General features: G+C 39.0%; 1 protein-coding gene and 1 pseudogene across 1 annotated transcript; one reads left to right on the plus strand and one right to left on the minus strand.

Moving 5' to 3' along the window:
* The first annotated feature begins 1,511 nt into the window (after positions 1 to 1,511).
* Positions 1,512 to 10,087, plus strand: LOC127633698 (monocarboxylate transporter 7-like; annotated as a pseudogene).
* Positions 10,088 to 17,316: 7,229 nt separating this feature from the next.
* On the minus strand, positions 17,317 to 23,167 carry LOC127633262 (guanine nucleotide-binding protein subunit alpha-13-like). Its single transcript, XM_052112219.1, has 4 exons — positions 22,851 to 23,167; positions 21,824 to 22,050; positions 19,620 to 19,670; positions 17,317 to 19,212 (listed from the first exon to the last, which is right to left on the minus strand). The coding sequence occupies exons 1-4, from the start codon at positions 23,128 to 23,130 to the stop codon at positions 18,640 to 18,642; spliced, it is 1,131 nt and encodes a 376-aa protein (XP_051968179.1). The 5' UTR covers positions 23,131 to 23,167; the 3' UTR covers positions 17,317 to 18,639.
* Positions 23,168 to 23,590: the final 423 nt, after the last annotated feature.

Genomic DNA, 23,590 nt, shown 5'->3' on the forward strand with positions numbered 1-23,590 from the left:
TAGGGACAGGGATAATAACTGAGCATTTGAAGCAGCATGGGACTGCGCACTGCTCCAGTGATCTATTGAAGATCTGTGTGAAGATGGGTCACTGGAGCAGTGTGAAGTTCCATGCTGCTTCAAATGCTCAATTATACCTGTCCCTAAGAAACCAAAAATCACAGCTGCAATATAGCTAATATATTAATATAGTAATGTATAGTAATAATATAGCTGCAAGCAGCAATGACAGGCCAAAGCACAACTGCTCAATTTCCACTCGGTGGCTTTCGGAAAACAATGCAAGGTGGACACATGCATTTGACATTATCTGAAACAATTTTGAAGCAATTTGGTAACTATAAGATGACTATTTTAAAGTCTGTTGTATGAGCCACACTTCCTGCTGCCAGACTATGACTGTGCCCTAAAATAGTCAAATCCATGTGACAAATCCATCCAAGACTAAACAATCATCTCAAATGTGATCTAAATCACACATTACAAACAGAAGATATGACATACTTCCTGTTTCCCATTTTTCACCAATAATTTTATGCCTCGCCACGGCAACAATGTTCAATATATCAAAATCTGTTTGCAATTTAGCATCAATGTCTTGGCATAATGTTGTTTAAATGTGGTGACAGTCTCATGAATATTTTTTTTATTTAAAAGTATTTAAAAGTTCAAAGACTGTAATATTTAAAAAATCCAAAATGGCCCACTTCCTGTTGGAAGGAGCTAATGACTACAATTATGAAAGTTGATTGAATTGGTGAGAACTATATATGTATCAATGTTGGTGACTGTAGCCTAAAAAAAATAAATTCTCTCTCTCTCTCTCTTCCATTTTTTTTTTTTTTTAACCCGGGGTTTGCTCACCCCTCAACAATTTGTTTTGAATGAGCATTTTACATTGGCGTAACTGACTAGCTCATGTTTAGACAGACCAACAATATTTGGATATTTATTTGGCATTCGTCATCTGGAACTCTTCACTTCTGCAGTAGACAGCGTGTTTCAAAAGCATAGACAACTTGTTATATTAAAATATATTACTATAATTAAATTTCACCATGTAAGTCTGCACATGACATAGCAACAGAGAAAGCATTAAAGCGTAAGATGACATGTTTACTGATAGTGGCACCTGTTGGCCAAGGTTGGTACCGCATTCCTTTTTTGAAGAAAGAAAGAAAAATTGAAGAGAAAAAAAAACATATTTTTTTAAGAGAGAGAACATTTGTATTTGAAGAGAAAAAAATTTGAAGAGTAAAAAATAATTATTTGAAGAGAGAAAAACATTTAAGACTTTTTTAAGGCCCAGGAAGGAACTGAGACACGATTTGTTTTCCACCTTGCGGTTCAGGGCTTCCATAAGAAACTGACCCAACTGTTACAGGAAAACTTTATCACGGATCGGCAATCGGACGCAATAAGCAGTCGATTGAGTGAGCTATATACGAGTGAAAATTAAACTATGATTTTTATAATTCTGTTGATTTATTTCCACTCATTCCTGACAAGCAATTTGGGGGTGAAAATATGTCACTTGGGAAGGCACTCAGTGCCAACTAATGGCCACCCCTTGTGACACGGAATTTTGAAACTACCCTGACTGAATCGACTCCATTGGCTGGAGTCGGGAATCGGAGTCGACTCCAAAAAACTCAATCGAACACCCCTACCTGCCGCCCCTGTCGTGAGGTTACTTTGTGTAATCGTTATATTAACGCCCCGTATAGACCCTTTGCAACCACGTGACGACGCCATGCTGGACGGCAACATCACTGGTTGCACAGGCTAAACACAGTAGTAGACGAGCGGGAAATTTGATTAGTTTTTTTTAAACAGTTTAATATAGACAAGATACCACTAAACTGCATGGCTTCTTCTATTGAAAAAGTTGTCGTGCCGTTATCGGTCGAGGTCGGGCATCTGCTAGGTCCTCACAAAGAGCGGTATTTGGAGATGTTGGAGATAGCAGGTTTGGATACCGACCCATACCTTCTTCCTCCCTCAGTTTTTACGGAACTCATTAAATCGCCGGATCTGTCCGACTTCGGCCCACACGATTTGTACCACTACGTGGTAAACGGGGTATCGCCATATACGGGAGCTGATCTCAAAGCTTTTAAAAGTCTGGATGCTTACCAGTTCTTTGTAGCTGGCTGGGTAACAGGTACGCGATGCTACGCTAACGGCGGGGGGAGCTACCTCATAATGGCAAAGGTAAGACATCAATTTATGGTTTATTTTGTATTAACATCTATTTTTTACTTAAGTAAAGATTTATATAACACGTAGCCTATGATTTTAGAGGACATTGTCGGCCGTGGCTTTTTAATGGACGCCTGGACCATAGACTATAAAAAGGCCTGGACTCATCCCTGCTCTGGGAAGTGCAGTCATTAATTATCGATCACACGTTAATCCATGCTGTAAACCACGGAGTATATGTGATCAGTAGCCACATATAATTGTAACATCTAGCCATCTTTATCTGTGATTATATTCACTGTAGCCTATGTTAAAATTTGACCTGGTAAACACAGCATTGTGATTAAGATGTATCCACAAGGTGCATTTATGGTGTCACTGCAGAAGTAAACAATAACATCACAATAACATTCATGTAAGAATAATGTATTTATGCCACTTTCTGTAATTGTAGGTGCATCATAGCCAGTCACTGTCTGAAACCCAACTACAACCATGGGTATCTTTGAAGAAGGATGGGACAGTCTTGTGTGGACACTGTACATGTAAAGCGGGCCTGGGAGAGGTGTGCTCCCACGTAACAGCTTTGCTGTACGCAATAGACTCTGCTGTCAAACATCTGGGAGACAAAAGCTGCACTGATGGGCCCAGACAGTGGGGACTACCTCCTTTGAAAGCAGGCAAGGCTTTGTACGAAGAGGGATCGGGAATTGATTTCTCAAATCCTGCCAAAAAGCGTTGTGGTGTAAACAACCAAAGCCATTCAGGTTGTCCATCTGGGAAAAAAGTGGGTGTGTCTGCAGCAGCTATAGAACAATTCTACAAGGCTCTGGATAATGCAACTCCAAACCCTTCTGAGAAGAGTGGTATACTACGCATAATGCCGCACTACTGTAAACAGTTTCAACCAAAGGTGGTGTCACTGGGTCTACCACATCCCCTGACTGAGTTATACAGTGCTCAGAACCGGAAGCTGTCTGCCTCGGACCTTGAGAAAAAATGTGATGCGGTATTCAATGATATGGAAGTCACACCAGAGCAGGTATGGTCATCCCTCTTAATCTCATATGACTAAAATGTGCTTGAAGGTGTCATGTCATTAATTTCATCTAATTTACAATGTTGTAGGCAGTAAAAGTTGAGGAAGAGACATGACAACAGGGAAAGTCAAGGCTATGGTTTGACATGAGGGCTGGTAGGGTGACGGCATCTAGGTTCAAGTCAGCTGTAAGGACAGACCCTACAAATCCTTCCAAATCCCTAATTAGGCAGATCTGTTACCCTGACCTATGTAGATTTTCAACAGTTGCAACCAGGCATGTGTGACATAATGACACAAACATATAGTTTCTGTTTTTAATTTCACCATAGTGTAAGTGAGTAAAGAAATTAGATGTGCTTTGAACTTATGTTTCAACTATGGAAATGTATGCAATACATGTTGTGTTCTAATGTAGAGGGCCCCTGCTTTCTTAAAAAACATCAAAGAAACAAACACAAGACAAAGAAATGCGTTTATCATTGGAAAATTTATTACAGTCAGTATTACAAATTATCAACATTAAATTACAAACATGCATCCCTCAATCTCTTTGAGTGCCCTTATCTATTTTTAATCCCAGGTGTATGGTGAAGGTCCTTTTCCTATTTATTCCTAATGTTCCTTTTAAATGGTTCCTGTTTAGGGATGCACGATGATATCGGCACGACATCGGTATCAGTCGATAAAAGCTTAAAATGATCATCATCAGCAGATATTAATATTTCTATACTATGCGCACGCAACGACTGTGAACGTAGCATTAGCACCAGCAACTTAAACTTCCAACATGTCAGCTGTGTGGAGGAAAAGACTCGCGTCAGTATCGAGTTCTCTTTCGGGCTTGAACAAAACATAACACGTACAAATTATGCCAAAATGTCAGTTTTGTCGAGTGTCCTCATAAGAGCAGTCTTAAATAATTTAAATAAAGTCTTAAATTAACGTAGAGAGTGAAGTGCACACTGCCGCAACAGCTTTTTATAGCGTATGTAAAAAATTAGTTTTGTTTTCAAATTAGCGCAAATTCAAGGCACAATAACAAAACAGTGCTGCTCCGCACGACCACCATTATGCATGCCCGTGCAAACATGTGCATTTTACGTTTGCCTTTAAATTAGTGGAATGTATCTTCACCGTCACATCCCTACTCCTAAGGACTGAAGTTTGAAGTCTGAACTTAAAAATAAAATGTGGCACAGGCATATCATTTATTCTCCTCATTTATTCTAAGTGAAATAATTTATCTATTTTTCAGGGGTGAATGTCTGTCTATATTTGTAAAAGTATATATTTATGGTAGAATCAAATGTTGTTTGTCTTTTGTATTGCCTTATCTACAACACATGAGTGTGTAATAAGATAAAGGCAGTACAGGAGAGAGACTTTGATTTGATTTCAGTAAAATCAAAAAGCCAAAATGAGTTTGAAAATATCGGCATATCGAATATTGGCCAAAATCCAATATTGTGCATCCCTATTCCTGTTATATTTAATTTACATATTTTTAAACGACTCTGTGATAGAATATGATACAAGAGAATATTATGTGCTATTAAAATTAGGCCAATTTTGGGTACTGACATCTATAGTACTTATAGTTCTTAGGAAATGAGAGAACAAATCCAATGAAAAGAGCACTCAGAGTTACAATGACTTAATAACATTATTTTTCTAATTTACAGATGGGGATGTGAACATGAACAAAAATCCAGAGAGACGTATGAGGCATACGCTGCACAACATCATCAGGACCTAAGTGTTCGTGATGCCGGTCTCCACATTGATACCTCCCGTCCCTACATTGGAGCATCTCCAGATGCCTTGCTGTCCTGCTCCTGCTGTGGCGATGGTATTTTGGAAATCAAGTGCCCACACTGCGCCAAAGACACCGGAGTCCTCAGTGCCACTGAAAAGAAACATTTCTGCATTGAGAACACAGATGGTACACATGCACTTAACATGTGATCATCAATACCACTACCAGGTGCAAGCCCAGTTGTTTGTGACGAGGCGGAAGTTTTGTGACTTCATGGTGTGGTCTACATCCAATTTTTTCATACAGAGACTTTTGCCTGATGCTGACTTTTTTACAGAAGCAGTGCAGAATGTCGAGTCCTTCTATAGGTCAGCCATTTTATCAGCCAAGTTATTGGCCAAGACATATACATGCCCAGATAGACTGCTGTCAGACAAAACACAGTCCACAGACTCGCAAGAATTGGAGGAGTAGTAGGGTGTTGTTCAAAACATGAAGTGAACTACTAGAATTATTGGCTCTTTGTAAATTATAGAGTGTGGTCTAGACATACTCTATTTGTAAAGTTTTTCGAAATAACTCTTGTTATGATTTGATACTATTAATAAAATTGAATTGAATTGAATTATTTAGTAAGATTTGCCAGTGTGTAATTCTACATGCATTTAATATCCTTTTATAAGGGACAAAATCACGGTCAAAAGATTGAGGGCTGGTTTATTTTACAAAAACATCTTTCAACACGTTTATAAAAGCCAACCTAAATTAGAGAGAAGCATAGACATTTAAGTGCAAAATCTGCGTTACTGTTAGAGACGGGTGATCAGTGTGAATGGGTAGACTGCACAGCCCTATCACGCTAGCTGGTACTTGCTCATTACATAGCTTACTCATGTTACAAATGACAATTTGACTGGGTCTCCATCTGGACATGGATGAAGGTATGGTATTACAGAAATGAATTACACGTAACTGGGAAATTATTCTTACCTTCTAAAAAATGCTCGCTGCAAATCCTGGAGTACTTGGACTTGGAGGGCTGCCAGTCCTTTCGGCTGACAGCAGCAACCCATCGATGCCTTCTCTCCCCATCAACTGGTATTCGATAAAACGATAGATTGGTTTTACCCTGTCTATTAGCACACCCCACGGCACAACACGAAATAACCATTTTATAACACGAACTCGTTTGGCTTGCCGTCCGTCATGGCGTTCAGAATTCGCGCGAGTAGAGCGTGACGTCACGTGCAAAGGATCTTGCATGTCGTGCTTTGTGTAGTCTGAATGAAGTTGAAATGTGCAGCTGTTAGCTATTTCTCTCTGATCTAACCATTAAAACTAGGTTTATTCGTTGACGTTTTGTCAAATAATACCAGTTAATTTAGATGTTAACACATGGATTTTAGGTTAGTGTGATTTTAAATCTGGTGTAAGAGGAGCTAAAAGCAACATAAATTTACAATGCCATTCTCTACCTCATTCACACAATTTGGTTATTGTCAAATAAGACTGAAGAATCTTTCGTTCATACTACTAATTGTGTGCCATTGAACAAAGATATAATATGCAAACCAAAACAAAGTACAACAGCTTTTCAAGTGAATATCCGATAACACTTCTTTTTTTTTTTTTTGTCATTTCCACAGGTCAATGTTCTCAATATGGCACAGTGGATTTTCAGACTGAATGGTTGTCTACACTCAAATGTGTACTCAGAGGTCCCAGATGGTGGTTGGGGCTGGATTGTTGCTTTGGCCTTTTTCCTAGTAGAGGTGTTCACTTACGGGGTCATCAAAAGTTTTGGGATTTTTCTCAAAGACCTAAAGGGTGACTTTGAGGAGAGCAACAGTCGAGTATCATGGATCATTTCAATATGTGTCTTTGTTATGACTTTTACAGGTAAGAACTGTACAGGGTTTCATATATGTGTGGTAACTGTGCAGTAACATCATTCTAACTATAAAATCATAACTTGATTCTGCTTCGCTGCATTGTAATTGTACTTAATCCTTGACATCCATGTCCATGTTCTTGTGACCCTTCAGCTCCTTTATCATCAGTGCTGAGTAATCGATTTGGCTTCCAGCCAGTTGTGATGTTTGGAGGTTTCCTTGTATCCCTGGGCACAATCTCAACTGCATTCACCACCTCTGTCAATCAGATGTACCTCACTATTGGGATAGTGACTGGTAAATAAAGCGTTGCACTCTATGCAAAACAGCAAATTACAAATTAGACTAAGCTCAATCAAAAGCATTTGCAGCAATGTTGAAGAATATTTTAACTTGTCCCTCTGAGTTATAGTGAGGCACCAACAGTGGAAGTGAATGGGGGTAAATCTTTAAACATTAATGTACTCACTGTTTCAAAAATACAGTATAGCCTCTGTGTAAAGTAATATCCAATTTTTCAGCTTTGTTGTCATTATAACGTAATGCTGTAAACACTAATACTATGATTTTAAACAACTTATAAGCTCAAGTAATACACTATTTTTCATGGAAGATGCTTCTTAGTGGAAGATTAATGTATAAGCTTCAAATTTCTGCTTTTAAACCCTCCAAAAACTTACCCCATTCATTTCTATTGTAAGTGCCTCACTGTAACCTCGATTTTTGCCATTTTTAAAGTAAAGGAGGGATGAGGGACCGAAAACTAAATTCTTTTGTCGTAATCAACATTTTGCCACAAATGCTATCGATTGAGCTTAACTTGTAGTAAACCCAGAATATTCCTTTAATGTAGTATAATACACAACTTCATCAGAAGTACATGTTTGCATCTGTTATATGTAACAAAACTGCTCTAACAATGATAAATATAGCAATTTTACAATTAAACATTAACCATGTACAAGTGTGATTGAAAACATTGATGTACTTGCAAATGGCAAAAACAAAGAGGGACGAGGCATCTCATGATTTTCAGATGTCCTTTCCTCTCTGTAGGCCTGGGTTACTGTTTGACATTTCTGCCAACTGTCACAATCTTGTCCCAGTACTTCAGCAGGCGTCGCTCTGTGGTCACTGCCATGGCCTCCACAGGAGAGTCAGTTGCTATATTTGCTTTTGCTCCAGGTGAGGGCAGTCTTGCTCGATTGCAATATAATGTTATCTAGAGAGAGAGTGTGTTAAAAATATACTAAATGGTTTTCATGTTGAATTGAGAAAGTGTAATGGTAACACATGCACAGTGATATGCATCCCTGTCTTATTTTTGTAGCGTTCACAGCTCTTAAGAACTGCATTGGCTGGAGGTACACTTTGGTGGTGATTGGATCATTACAGGGGATCATTATTGTCTGTGGGGCTCTGCTTCGGCCCATAGTCATCAAACCAAAGACTTCCCAGACTGGAACAGAGCAGAAGCCCATATCCTCTCTCCCTGAAGAACAACTTAGAAGCTCTGTGATCTATGGAGATTCTGGTGTGCCGTCACTTGATGAGCTGGAACAGAGTGATGAGGAGAGGTAGAATCTCTACATGTCCCCCCAATACAACTGGAAACTAAGATCCAGGGTCCAAATAAGCTCCTGGACTTGAGTGTATTGAAGGAAGGCAGTTTTTTATGCTATTCGGCTTTTGGCCTCTTTGCAACGCTGGGCTTCTTTGCCCCTCAGCTATATGTGGTGGAGCTCAGTGCAAGTATGGGCACTGAGAGGGACAAGGCCGCCTATATGCTGTCAACAATGGCTATCGCAGAGATTTTCGGACGTGTCTTCATTGGATGGGTCATGAGCTGGGGGTGTGTCAGGAAGATCTTTGTACTGCTTGGATGTGTGTCACTGATGTGTCTGGTGTTGGTGTTGTTCACCGTGGTACATGGCTTCTGGGGACTAGCAGTGTGTTGTGTGCTTTATGGCTTCTTGCTTGGCAACATTGCATCCACACACATCCCCATGTTAGCGGAAGATGATGTTGTAGGAATCAAGAGGATGCCCTTAGCTGTTGGCGTCTACGTCTGTATTCAGAGCTTTGCAGGGCTTGCTGGCCCACCTTTAGGAGGTAAGAACATTTAAGTGTTTTATTTTGAACACAAAATTCTCTAAATAAGCAACTAACAACTGTCATTTTCTCCTCAAAATGTTTTAGGTGTCCTTGTAGATATTACACAAAATTACAGCTCTGCATTCTACTCCTGCGCCGTGGGAATGGGACTAGGTGCTGTCTTCCTTGGGCTTGTACGTCCAGCGAAGACTGGTTATCTGTGCATAAGGGACAATGGACAGAATAGCCCAGCAGTGGAGCAAGTGTCCAAAGACCAAGACAAGCGTGATGAATTCCTAGAAGTGGACATACATACAGACCCAGAAATTAAATCTTGAAACAATCCTTTGTAAATTTAGCTGGTTGAACAGAACTTCTGGAACAATCAGTGCTGCTTATATAATGAAAAAACATTTAATGGATTCAGAATTTAGTCTGAATGTATCCAAATGAATCACTACGTCAAGATTCACAATAATTGCTTTAGACATGCAATTGTTAGTTAGACACTTACGTTTTACAATAGCCGTCATGAAAAACAAAAAGCTAAAGTTGAGCACATACCTCAGTACATGTAATTGTAGAGTTTGAACTGAAAAACGATTTATTTATGTTAGTGTTACTAAACACTGGGTCTTTTGTCGATGAAAATGTCTGGTTGAAAAGGAACAAACATTATCTGTGACAGGAAACCACATGTTCATGGTTTTAGTGATTATAGGCAATGGCTCAATGGTTACTAGGCAGGCATTGGTAGGTAAAGCAATTACCAAAGTTAACGTTGAATTTAATGATTATATTTAGATAGCTAAAATTATATAAAAAAACTAGAAATGGTACAGATAAGGGATTATGAACAGGATTTGATGCTTCATTAAAAAAATGGGTTAAAATGTTAGTTCACCCAAAAATTTTATTTTCTCATCAGTTACTCATCCTAATGCCATCTAAGGTCCATTCAATGCAAGTGAATGGTGGTCAGACCTTTGAAGCTTCAAAAATCTGTATTTTTTTATTCAAGTCTGTATAAACATAATCCATCAAACTCCAGGGGTTAAATGTCTTCTGAAGTGATGCAGTTGGTTTTGGGTGAGAACCTACGGTGGCCCAGTAGTGCACAACACAACGAAATTCAAAAAGCAAACATAAGTTCACAACACAACGGAAACAAGCCACAACACAATGCAAAAAAGCCGCAACACAACGGAAACAAGCCACAACACAACGCAAAAAAGCCACAACACAACGGAATAGCCACAACACAACGGAATATCCACAACACAACAGAAATGCTCCCGACCACTAGGGGGACAAGTGGTCTCCGGAAACTGTAAATTGCTCTCAATCTCCCATGCGTTATCGCTGGCGGTCTGGATTAGTGATGGGCAATCCGGCTCTTTTTCGTGAGTCGGCTCGTTTGACTCAGCTCACTGAAAAGAGCCGGCTCTTTTGGCTCACAAACGGCTCTTTAAAAAAAAAATGTTTTCTCTATGATAGGTGTGAAAACAATTCTAATTCAATTATTAAATGAAATCATACTCGCAATGTCTCAAAATTTCTTTAAAAATGCATTGATTTGTTATGATAAAATAATACTATTAAGCATTTGCATTAGAACTTTTTAATGTATAGAAACAACATTCAAAACAAATACAATCTGAACATAATAGAACCCATATTAAAGAAAAAGCTGTTTCTCGAAGCTCCGCTAGCTTCACAGTTGGGTGCACAGTTCGCATATGCCGGTGTAGGTTGTGCGTAGAACCGGCTTTATGCGATATTTTTTTTTGGCAAATTCTACACTGTGCTTTAATATTGTCCACATCATTAAAGTGGTTCCAAATGCTGCTGTGCTTCCGACTCATTTTCCTGCTTTTGCTTTGTTTTCACATGTCTTTTTCCTCTCCTCTCCTCCGAGTTTGACTGTGTGTGTGTGTGTGTGTGTGTGTGTGTGTGTGTGTGTGTGTGTGAGAGAGTGTGTGTGATGGCTCGGCCCCTCCCTCATGCCGTATAATTGGTTGACACCTTGTGTATGATTGACAGGAACAGAACGTGAGGCTGATCAGACAGTCAAAATGAATGTGTGCGCCTTTAGGCCTATATAATAATTTTAAAATAAAATCTCCTGAGGAAATATCGGCTTTTTTGTGCCGACGCTGCCCCCTAGTGGTCGGGATCATTTCCGTTGTGTTGTGGCTATTTCGTTGTGTTGTGGCTATTTCGTTGTGTTGTGGCTTGTTTCCGTTGTGTTGTGGCTTGTTTCCGTTGTGTTGCGGCTTTTTTGCGTTGTGTTGTGGCTTGTTTCCGTTGTGTTGTGAACTTATGTTTGCTTTTTGAATTTCGTTGTGTTGTGCACTACTGGGCCACCGTAGGAGAGAACATACCAAAATATAACTCCTTTTTCACTGTACATCTTGAGAGCAGTCTTCTTGGCGATCATGATTTCAAGCTTTATTGTTCTTGCTATTGCACCATCTAGCGATCTGCATATGCATAAGCACTAGGAAATGCAATTGAGCTTGAAATTATAATTGTGCCTAGAGACAGCACTGGCAAGATGTACAGTGAAAACAGAGTTACATTTTGGTATGTTCTCACCCAAAACCAACTTGATCGCTTCAGAAGAAATTGACTGTAGACTTATGGATTGTTTATACTGACTTTATCTCCTTTTAAGAGCTTCAAAGGCCTGGCCCCCATTCACTTGCATTGTAAGGACGTACAGTGCTGAGATATTCTAAAAATCTTTGTTTGTGTTCTGCAGAATAAAGAAAGTCACGTGTCAGTTGATGGGGACTACTTTAAAACTTAAAAAAAAAGGAATTAAAAGTAACATAACATTTTTTCCATGTGACACATGTGTCATAGTCCAAGTCTTCTAAAGGCATACAAAAGGTCTTGGTGAGAACCTAAAATGTAAGTTATTTTTAAGTAAAAAAAATCTTGACGTGTGTTCATGAGCACTGTGAGAGAAGTTTGTTGAAAGTGGCACACATGTTCACATGCGAACTTGTGTGCCACTGTGAGCGATCTTTTTGCATCCATTTATGAACAAGCAATGCACGTCAAGATTTTCACTGTAAAATAACTTCTGTAACAACATGAATAAATTATGACAGAATTTTTTAGTTTTAAAGGAATTATTCTTTTAACTCTGAATGCAAAACCCAGGAGTGTCAGTTGTAAGTTGTTTACTATCATTTCGTTTCCAACGCTTATGACAGTGTTCTAAACTGTGAGTAACATTTGCATCTCTATTATGTAGAGATGACTGTGAATGCAGAACTCTACAGAGCTCAGCCTGATGCAAATCTGAAATCAAGATGAGGATGGCTAAAGTAATGCAATGTCTTAGTTAATAACTATGCCATGACGTTGAATGTGGAAGTATCTGATATCACAGCTTCATAATGTAATTCTTATAGAAAAGCTGAACTGTTGTCACATGTACAACAACTGTACAATTTTATATATTTGGAAATTAGTTGTATTTGCTGGAATGTGAATGTATTTGCCAGATGTACAATGAGGCTTTCTATTTCAATGCATAAAAGGCAATATGTGTTATAATAATTTTTAAATCAGATTGAAAAATAAAGATAAACTTTCTAAACTGTTTCCTGATCGAACAGATACCAGGAAACTATTCACAAAATGCTCTGCATTTGGCAGAGCAATTTTCAGTGTGTTCAATGCATTTTTATTCTGTATGTGTGTACCCTCGGACGTGAACCCATGACCTTGGCATTGCTAATGCCATGCTCTAGCGGTTGAGCTACACAAACAGATCATACTGGTAGATGAAGTATATTTGAGCACTTATACAACCAATGTCTAGACTCTTGGAAAGCTTACGTTGGTGTTGTGTTGCCCAGTGCTGTCAGCGCTATCTTAAGATATTTAGGTTTTTCAGTGAATGTATTTTTAACATGTCTTACTGTTCTGGCAGATTTTTTATAGTAAAAACAAGTGAAAAATCTACCAGTACTGAAGAAGTAACCCAAAGTATTTAGAATACGTTACTGACCTTGAGCAATCTAACAGAATATGTTACAAATGACATTTTACAGCATTTATTCTGGCTAAGACAACATTTGCAGTGTGATCAGTATGAGTAACAGCAATTTAATCATAAATCCCCTTTAGCAAGGGAATCTTTGTCAAAAACTAAATTCCAAGAGTCCTTTGGCTACAAGTCAATCATGGTGTTTCCCTCAATAGAAAAAGCATCTTTGGGTTTTCTCTTTTTCAAGAAGTGCCACAGCTAATTTGTGTTTGACTTTCAACAGATGTGTATAGCTTTCTTTTTTTTCAAGCTCAATTACACTTTCTTTGTGCTTGACGCATGCGCAGAGCACTATATGATGCTAGGAGGTGTAATCAAGCTTGAAATCATGATCCCCAAGGAGACTACTGGTGTTATAATTTATAGTGAAAAAGGAGTCATATTTTGGCACGGCCATTGACCAGGAAAAAAAAATGGTTATCCATGTCAAGAAGGCAACCCCTGGTATAAAGTAATGATTAATTCCCCTAGATAGTGAAAACCCAGGAGGGAAAATTAATCTCAGACTGGGAATTTATATGAACTTTATAAAAACACAATTTTTTACGTTTAACAACTTCACAACCATGGTTGGGAAGGCAGAGTTTAATAAGAAGTGCTTATGATTTCAATGGGTAATTTTGACAATAGCCTGTATATTGGCAGCTGTATCAAAATGATAGCAGATAGTCCACTTATTAAAAAGGAGCCTGGGCTCGCCAGCTGAGTGTTGGAACAATTGCCTCTCTTAGACAATGAGGATCTGCGAAAAGAGAGAGGTCACATCTAGATAATAGACAGTCCAACCTGCTGCTAAACATATCTCCTGCAAGGACAAACCATTTACCCATGCCTATGAAGTGGCCATGTCTCTTGTTGAATGCGCTTTCATGCCGATAAGGGCATTGCGCACCCTGCGATTCATAGGCGAGCGTGATTGCATCAACGATCCAATGAGAGAGCCTTTTTTTGGAGATAGACATGCGTTTAGTCCTCCAAAGCAAATAAAGAGCTGATCCAACAATCTGAACTGACAGGTAGGGCACAGTCTGGGGCGGCTGTGGCTCATGTGGTAGAGTGTGTTGTCCACTAATCGCAGGGCTCCACGTGCCGAAGTGTCCTTGGGCAAGACACTGAACCCCAAGTTGCTCCCAATGGCAGACTAGCGCCTTGCATGGCAGCTCTGCCGTCATTGGTGTGTGAGTGTGAGTGTGAATGGGTGAATGAGACGCAGTGTAAAGCGCTTTGAATACCATCCATCCATCCATCGTCAACCGCTTATCCTGTGTACAGGGTCGCGGGCGCTTTGAATACCGCTAAGGTTAAAAAGGCGCTATATAAGTGTAGACCATTTACACTCCACATTGATATGTAATGCCCGCACTGGGCACACCTCATCTGAATTAAACAGTGGGGTTAAGAATGCATGGCAGCAGATGGCCTGGGACCTGAAGGATGTGGATAAAACCTAAGGCATGTAGCCTTTTCTTGGTTTGAGGGTGGCCGTCGAGAGTCCTGGCCCTAATTCCAGAAATGAGCTGTCGACCAACACCACTTGCATATCACCCACCCGTTTAACTGAGGCTGGAGCTAGCAGGAGTGCAGTCTTTAGTGAGAGCATGCAGATTCCAAAGGCTCAAATGGGGGGGCTCGTGAGTGCCTTCAGCACCAGGTTCAGATCCCAAGTTGGGACTTTAGCAGGGCTAGGGGGGGTTTAGGTACCTTCTCCATTGAGAAACTTTAAAATTAGGTCACGTCTGCCAATAAAAGAGCCAGCCTCCGGGGTGTGGTATGCTGAGATTGTCACTACATAGACTTTAAGCATTGACGGGGTGAGACCTGTGTCCAGCCGCTCTTAAAGGAACGTGAGGATCTTAGCTATAGAGCAATTCACAGGGTCTTTGTCACACGAAGAGCACCAATCTGCAAACACATGCCCTTTTAGTGCATTCAAGGAGAGGAGATAGTGCTCGCTCCAAAGAAGGAGGCGCAATGTCAGGCTCATCATTGGTAGCGATTGGATTCCACCCTGCTGATTTATGTAAGCTATTACTGTCAGGTTGTACGATCGAATCAGAATGTGGTGATTCGCTACCTCGGGAGGAAAAGCCTTCAAGGCTAAGAAGACAGCTAGAAGTTCCAGGCGATTTATGTGCCAAGCCCACTTTGCGCCTGTTCCCCAGCCTGTGCTGGACGCATCCGTGGCTACTACCTTTCGCTTCGAGACCTGACCAGGTCTTACTGATAAAAGGTTGGAGCTGTCCATGGTGCTAGAGCAGCCAGATAGTGGCGAGTTATGCCAATGCACCCCTGTCACCAAGCGTCTCATGGTTCATGATATTTTAGCCAACACTGGAGAGGCCTCATTTGTAAAAGACCTAAAGGTGTGATGGCAGATGAAGCCACTATGAAACCCAGTGCATATTGAAATTACTTCAGTGGAAGTGTTTTCCCCAGTTTGAACTGAGACAGAAACTGAAGAATGGTCTGGATGCACTCATGGTCTGGAGCATGCTCACAGAGTCGAGTCGGACCCCCAAATAGGAGATCTGTTGGCTGGAAGAAAGTGTGCTTTTCACCAAGTTGACATTGAGGCCCAGGCTGTTCAAATGGTAGAGTAGTAAATTCCTGTGCTCACACAACAGAGCCTCTGACCATGCTAGTAATAGTCAATCGTCAAGGTAGTTAAAAATGCATACGCCATTCAGCTTCAATGGAGCGCTGCATCAATACACTTCATGAGCCAGGGATAAACCAAAGGGAAGAACTCTGAATTGCTAAGCTGTTCCCTTGAACGTGAATCTCAAAAACAGCATGTGATGAGGTGCAATTTGCAAATGAAGGTACAATGAGTGGGTGCTTCTCTTTGGCAAAAATTGTTTCATCGTTTGTGACTGTTTTTGTGCTGCGATTAAGCACTCTGCAAAGCCTTCCATGACATCGCCGAACAATCCAACTTGTGAGTCGTGACACAGGGGTCCCTTTGTCAGATACGCCAAATGTTTTGAGACTGTGAGCTCTGATGGAGGGCTGGATATCATTATGGATGTCCAGCATGGGCAAGGATGCCACGTCAGGAGACTGAGTGGTTCGCTGGGCTTTCGCCAGCATAAGATCCTCCCCAAATTCTTCCCGCTCAACCTCGCGGTCCTGCCGTGCCTCCTCGTATAGCCCTTCGGGTGTCACAGAGGAGGCATGTGGGGGAGCACGGGAGACGGAATTATCCCTCAGAACAAGGGTGATTCTATAGTGGAGCATCATGAGACTCATGCCCTCAAATTGAGGGCAGTCTGTCTCCATAAGAGTTGCCTCAGTGTGGGTGTGGCCCAGGCAGCAGATGCAGTTCTCATGCCCAACTGATGGTGAGATGTGTCTCTCAGAGAGTGAACATCTTTACAAAGACATGCTACACACAAGCGGCTCTTTTTTTAATATGTACTCTATTAGATATATATATATATATATTATAGTAATAAAAAGATACAATTTCTGGACAGTGTTGATGTATGGCTTCTGCTTTGCCTAGTAAAACCTTAACTTACATCAGCGGATGCAGCGGCGAACAGTGTTAATTGAAAAGGTTTCACCGAAGTATTCCTGAGCCCATATCATAATATGCATTACAGATGCATGACAGTTTTTAGAGGCATCGGAGATCACGCACATCCAGAAGTAGTTTTCTAGAAGGACAACGGCAAACCACCCACTGCCCGCTTTACAAGTGCATGGCTGCATAAGCACAGTGCTGGTGCTATTGGCCTACCTGGAGTCCTAACCTGTCACAAATTGATTATTGTGGTGCATTAAGAAGTGTTTTTGTGTTTTTAGAAGAAATTATGTTACACAGTGGTAAACTCTTGACTCTCCCAACTTCTTTGTAGCATGTTGCAATCATCTGATTTGAAATGGGTGTATATTTAAAAAAAAAAATAAAAAATAAGGGTTGTACACCTGATGATATTTTACACAACATAATGAAATGATCCTGTAACACAAGTGTGCAATAAATTAATCATGGCAAGAACATCATACAAATCCAAAAATGCAGCATGATTTTCAAATGGAACTGCATCATGATTTGTAAAGTAAAATCTGTAACCGTGTTCAAAATTGGTGAAACACTACAGTATAAATTGTTAAATAAAAACATTTGGTCGCATTATAGAGTTTAGATAAGTGGGATATTGTAAATGTTTCACTCAAGCAGGTAGACTTTCTACAGTGGAAAAAAATAATAATATAAAACCAAGGAAAAAATCAAAGACATTCTGTTAAAATAATCAGATTTAATAGGCAGAATTGGGATTAACAAAAAAAACAACGAACACATACTATACAAAAAGCAAGTGATTGAGGCCATAACAAAAGATACACAGCATTGTACGAGCAAATAATTTTTACAGATTTTTGTACAGACCTGAATGCAGGCAATCAGCTCATTTCAATTTACTACCAACAGTCAGATTACAGTGCTTCTTTCATTAAGATTACTTTAAGACTTAAGTCTCTCCATCAACATATCTTAATTGGCTTAAAATCAAACCAGTTTTGGTTGATCTCAAATTAAAGTATCCTGTATAGATACTTAAGGCAAACAAAGGTGACCTCTATGGACTATAAAAAATGAAAACCATAATGTTTGTACTAAGCAATAAACAGAAATACACATGGACTGCTTTAACAGTCATTTTATAAAACCCTGAGCTAAAGCGGTCCACATCAACCTACACAGGTGCAAAGACAAAAAAGAAAAGTTAATTCAAAACAGTTCAATATTGACAGTTGGTCAAACGGTTCAATTTAACAGCTTTCAGAAAACTCTTAATTTTTACTGGACATTCAGCAATGCATATTTAAGACACATTGGAATTTTCAGTGGTAAATGTTGGGTGTATGATAAGAGTGTAAAATAAAACTTAAAGAAAAGTCAACATGATTTAAAAAAAATAAAAATGTAAGAAAGAGACATTGTACAGGCTTGAAAGGCAAATGTCAAAATGTACTTTCCCTTTCATAGAAATGAAGAAAACAAAAGCGTACTTCATGAAAAGGTACCTTAAATGTACTACTTTATTGTACTGATCGGAGTGCAACAAAAAGGCATTTTAATTGTGGGGATAAGGCAGCAAATTAAAAACAAATTATCCAAAACAAACTGATTACTCAACCCAATAAAAAAAAACTGCTCACTGGTGCAGAAGAGCTGTCTGAATTAAATATTTAGAGCCCTGAGTTTTCTGTTTCTTTCTGAAAAGCTTAACCAAAACAGGGTGCCAAGCCTATGGTTTACAGGAGTGTTGACAGCTCCATACAAAATATGCATTCACAAACATACAGTACATCACAATTACAGCATTTTGGTGAATAACTAAGGACCGTTCCTTAACATAAATGATATGGCTACAACAAGCTTAAAACAGTTGTCTTCTGGCACATAACAAATTCCTGGCATATACTGTATATGACAGTAATATTATGCAATAATTTGACGTTTGCATAATTATCCTGTCCATGTTTCTTCAACCACAAAATGCATTGAACCACTTTGTATTAAATAAAGTAAAAACCTAATTAAAATGGAATGTTCTGAAAGGTCACCTGGGGCCTTTCATTGTAACATAAGCTGTTTGAGGTTGTCGTGTAAGATGGTGTCTTTGACATCACGGAAGACAAGGCGAATGTTCTCTGTGTTAATGGCAGTGGTGAAGTGATGGTAAAGGGGCTTCTGCTGCTGTTCCCGGCGCTTGTTACGGAAGCACTCCACCAGGAACTTTTGCACATCCTGCAGATTGTTGGACTCCCCTGTGAACTCGGGGAAGTAGTCATTGATGTTCACAGTCATAATTTTTTCTTCCAGCAAGTCTGTTTTATTGAGAAAAAGAATGATAGAGACATTGGAGAAGATGCGGTTATTGGCGATAGTTTCGAAGATGTTGAGTGACTCGGTGAGCCTGTTGGTCAGACGATCTTCCATGAGAACCTGATCGAACTCACTGGAAGAGACTAGGAAGAGGATTGAGGTCACAGAGTCAAAGCACTCAAACCATCGCTTACGCTCCGACCGCTGCCCTCCCACATCCACCATCTTAAAAGGAACATTTTTTATTTCGAAGTCGTACTCATGGATACCCTTCGTGGGCTTCCGTGCCAGAAGTATATCCTTTTGGCTAGGCAAATAGTCCTGAAGATATAAATGGAAACAAATATTAGACAGGCATAACAACAAGCACATAAAAACATCCAGTACCTGTATAAATGTTACAACTGAATCTGAAACAACTTTGGCCATTTCAAGATTATCTGCTTGGCCAATTAACAGAAGGGCTTCCTCCCTTTTGTGTTCATTCCAAACTACCGACTGCCTTGTCAATTAATAAACAATTTCTGTTTTACATTTTTTCAGTGAATTCTGAGTAAATTATTTACAAGACATCATTACATTTGAGCATTTTTGTGAACATCTCTTTTGTGGTCATTCAATTTTATTATATATTTGCTGGCATTTAATCCTCCCTGCTCTCTAGATTTTTGTATCGGTCAATCACCAAACACTACACATTTATTTTAAGGATACTAAACATTAGTTACCGGTTGTCCAATTTTATCCATATTGTCCAGGAAATATTTCACAGATTCACCCTAGAGAGAAAGAAGGAGAAAAAAACAATCAGAATTAGGTATCTAGACTCTGAGCTGTTGTGCATGTTTGGTTAATTCTCCTATTTTTCCCCTCCACTTTCCTATTGCTTTATACAATCCAGTCCATTCAATGCAATAAAACATTCAAATTAATAATAATATTTCACCAAAGTTACCATAAACACCAAAATAACATGAACAATCTATAAAAAATGTCCTAGTGGTTAAAATCATACCAGATTTGCCAGTTACCTTTAGCCTTTGTTCATGAGTAGGGCTGCATAATTAATCGTAATTTAAGCATAATCACGGTTTCTGCCTCTTACAGTTAATTAAGCATATTCGTCAGCAGTTTTACAGAACTAGTAAGCAAAAATAAGCAGCCAGGTAAAGTTGCAAATTGTTGTTCATTTTCATTATGGGCTGTGTCTACGGATGATAGATCAAATTACAAGCATTTAGAAGTCCATTTTCACCTCAACTGCTCTACCAGGCTCTCTTCAGAAGTTTGCTACCGACCAATCAAGGTTTCACTTTCAAGCATGCTCTGGAATACGTAGCCGTGTATAGCTATGTATTCCAGAGCCCAAGGCTCGTGGTACAGTGTTTTCAGCGCACTCAAAGCAATTCTTTGAACAGATGTGCTCAAGAGTTCGGTTTGCGTGGTTCGCCAAAGTGTGCCGATTGTGTTATATTGAAAGTATTCCAGGTTTACTTTAATTACACATTTGCATAATTCCAAATATTTCTGGCCAGCACAAGTTACCAAACAAATCGCAAGTAACTTCATGACACAGGGGTTTGTGGACAAAAGAGGAGATGAGGGCATTTCACCATAATTGGAAAGAGGAGTACAAAGCTGTTGTCAACTACAGTATATTACAAAAACTCAAGTTTTCCTGCAGTTTTATGGCAATATAAAAGCTTGAGGCTGCATAGCACTGCTGTGTGCAAGAAATTACAGAAATACTAATAATGTATTATTATTATTTAAAAATACTAATATAAAGTATATTACCATATGATATTCAAGTTGACTGGATTCCAAAAATAATGAAAATTGAGCAAAGACTCAATTACAAAGTGTTTCACTAATTTTATTTATTTTACATTGTCTTATATTTAAATACAGTGATAAATGTTCTTTTGATTTGGGCTAACATTAAAGTGCAATAAATCTGTTGAAGTGTACTAAAAAAACATTGTTCTCAAATGACAGAATAATCATGAATAGAATTTTGAGCAAAATAATCATTATTATTTAAACCATTCGTGTACAGCCCTATTTGTGAGCAAATTTGCCTACCTCAGAATCAGGAAAATTAGACGCCCTAGTATGGCCTCTATTGGATCGTTTCATGGGGTATGCAAATCACAACCTGTTTAACAATGGAGCTTTCAGTTTGAAAACTTGAGCTAAATCCTAATCTCAGTCATGCGTGTTCTACCCCTGAACGTAAATTATCTTGTCTTCATAATTGAAATGCAAAGAAGCTCATGCGCAGACAAAACACCCTCATTGTCATGACTTACAAGTCACTATTTTAAATGTGCTCAACTCATCGCTAGGCTTAAATCTCAGACTATTGATCATTTTACATTCCCAACCTACACAGACGTGAACCCAGAGAAAGAAAAAAAAGCACAGGTTCCTTAAGCCTGCAGACTGAATGCAATAAAAGAATATCATTCCCATAACATAAATTACTATTTTCAGAAGTACAAAAAACACACAAGTAGGCATTACACCAATATTTTACTTGTCTTTGTATATGGAATGTAGTGTAGGTGGCAAAGCACCTGACTGGAGACCTACTTTGAGTAATTATGCAAGTACAGAACAGAATGGGCTGTGCTGGCTTTACTGCACAGTGCTGCAGAAAACGATTCACAGCTGTTCTATACTTATCTGCCATGCTTCATAATACCAAGCTGTTTAACAGCAGATCAACATTCCTTCAAGCTCACTGCCCCCACAATCACACAAATCCTATGAAAAAAAAATTAAAGCTGAATAGATTTTAGAGTTACACTTCATGGTCACCAAGAACAATCAGGCCAATTGATTTGCAGAGCATACAACAAAAACAAACAAACAGAAGATTTAATAGTAAATGTTATAATATAATGAATGTAAAATGCTTTCGCATTACCAGTTGAAACTCTCTTCGTCTGTCATAGGCAGTCTGAATACCACTGTCTTGCCACAAGGCACTGATGGAGGGCAGGTAGTTCAGGAAGACTTTGGTCTCCACCATCCCTTTGACCATCATGGATGAGCGGGTGTCAAAGGCCATCACAGTCTCCATATGAACTTGATTTTCAGGGTCTCCCCAAGGGATGTGCAGTTTCTCACGTGCATCCACCAGCACCCGGACACCTAATCAGACCATAAAAGATAATTACATTTCAGTGAGAGGAGGTCATGACATAATCCTCTAATAAGCTTATTGGGAACATATTAAGGTTCCACTTGTTATCATTAGCTAACAATACATTTATAGAATTTTTAAAATCAAAAGATGTATATGTTGGCATTAGTTAATGCACCATAACCTAACAATGAATAATTGTATTTCTATTAACTAACATTAACAAAGATTAATGAAGGCAGTAACAAATATATTGTTAATTGTTTGTGCATGATACCTAAAGCGTTAACAAATGTTAACAAATGTAACCTTATTGTAAAGCATTACCAGACTATTACATAAATGTTGACATTGTGAAGCAATCTAGTTATTGTTAAATTCATTTTAGGCCCATGATATGCCATGGTGTGCTTTATAAAAACGTATTTTTAATGAAATATAACACATATAAGAATGTCATAACATGACACGTCCAGGTGACTGAACCCGACATAAGTGGGCGCTGTACTTTCTCTGTCGGTGCCAGATGTATTGAAAGAGTATTTGTGGCGGTTGAATACAGGCTACATAATTAACGGTCTCCAAAACAGCTGTGTTCGTTTATTTACAGCCGATATCTAATATAAACATCAGTAAGTGTTGGTAGATAAACCTCAAACTTAAAAACGATGGCAATCGCATCGTTTCTGCGCTAGCAGAGGAATGGAAAGTTGTCGAAAGTTACTTTTCACACGTCATACAAAATAGTCGATCGTTCGCTTTAAACAATGGACCCGTCAGTTTGGATTTCAAGCCATTGGTGTGGTACCTTTGATCACATTGCTGTAGATTGTAGCCCGGAACTCTTCTTTGGCCTGCTGATCGAAGTCCTGCCCATGAATTATGCGCATTTGTTTGAGGAAAGTTGACTTGCCACTTTCGCCCGCTCCTAACAACAATATCTTCACCAGTTTCTTCACATACGTCTTCTCCCGAGACAGGCTTTTGTCTATTTCCTTAGACTTTCTGATTTGGTCGATTTCACCGCCCGAGAGGAGACAATTGGGAATACAAACTAAAGCAGTCCGGGAAGGCAGGAAATCCGCCATCTTTGTAGTAACGACTTCATGGATACATCAGTCGCACTGTTCGCCCGTGTCCGCGTTCACGTGTTCTTTTCACACATGCGCGGAAACGGTGGGGTGTGGTTAGTGTTTGTCAAACAAGCAAGTCCTTTTGACCCTTTTTGTGTGGACGGCCAAATTAATTAAATGGTTTACAAAATATTTATGTACATCTTTAAAACATAATTAAGTTATTAAAAAAAAAACTATGAAATTATAATGATAATAATTAGATAAATAAATAAATGCCCCTTGTATTTTATTGAAGCACTAGTTACTGTCCATTTATATTTTATTTCACAATATGTGAACTTGGAATTTCAACTAGTAAGATATAAATTATAGGTAGACTATATGTAATTGTGTTTTGAACATAAGTGAATTACAGATCATTGTGAAATTCTACTAGAGAAAATGCAGTTTTATATATATATATATATATAAA

Source organism: Xyrauchen texanus, chromosome 40, assembly GCF_025860055.1.
Source record: "Xyrauchen texanus isolate HMW12.3.18 chromosome 40, RBS_HiC_50CHRs, whole genome shotgun sequence".
In the NCBI taxonomy this organism is placed as follows: Eukaryota; Metazoa; Chordata; class Actinopteri; order Cypriniformes; family Catostomidae; genus Xyrauchen; species Xyrauchen texanus.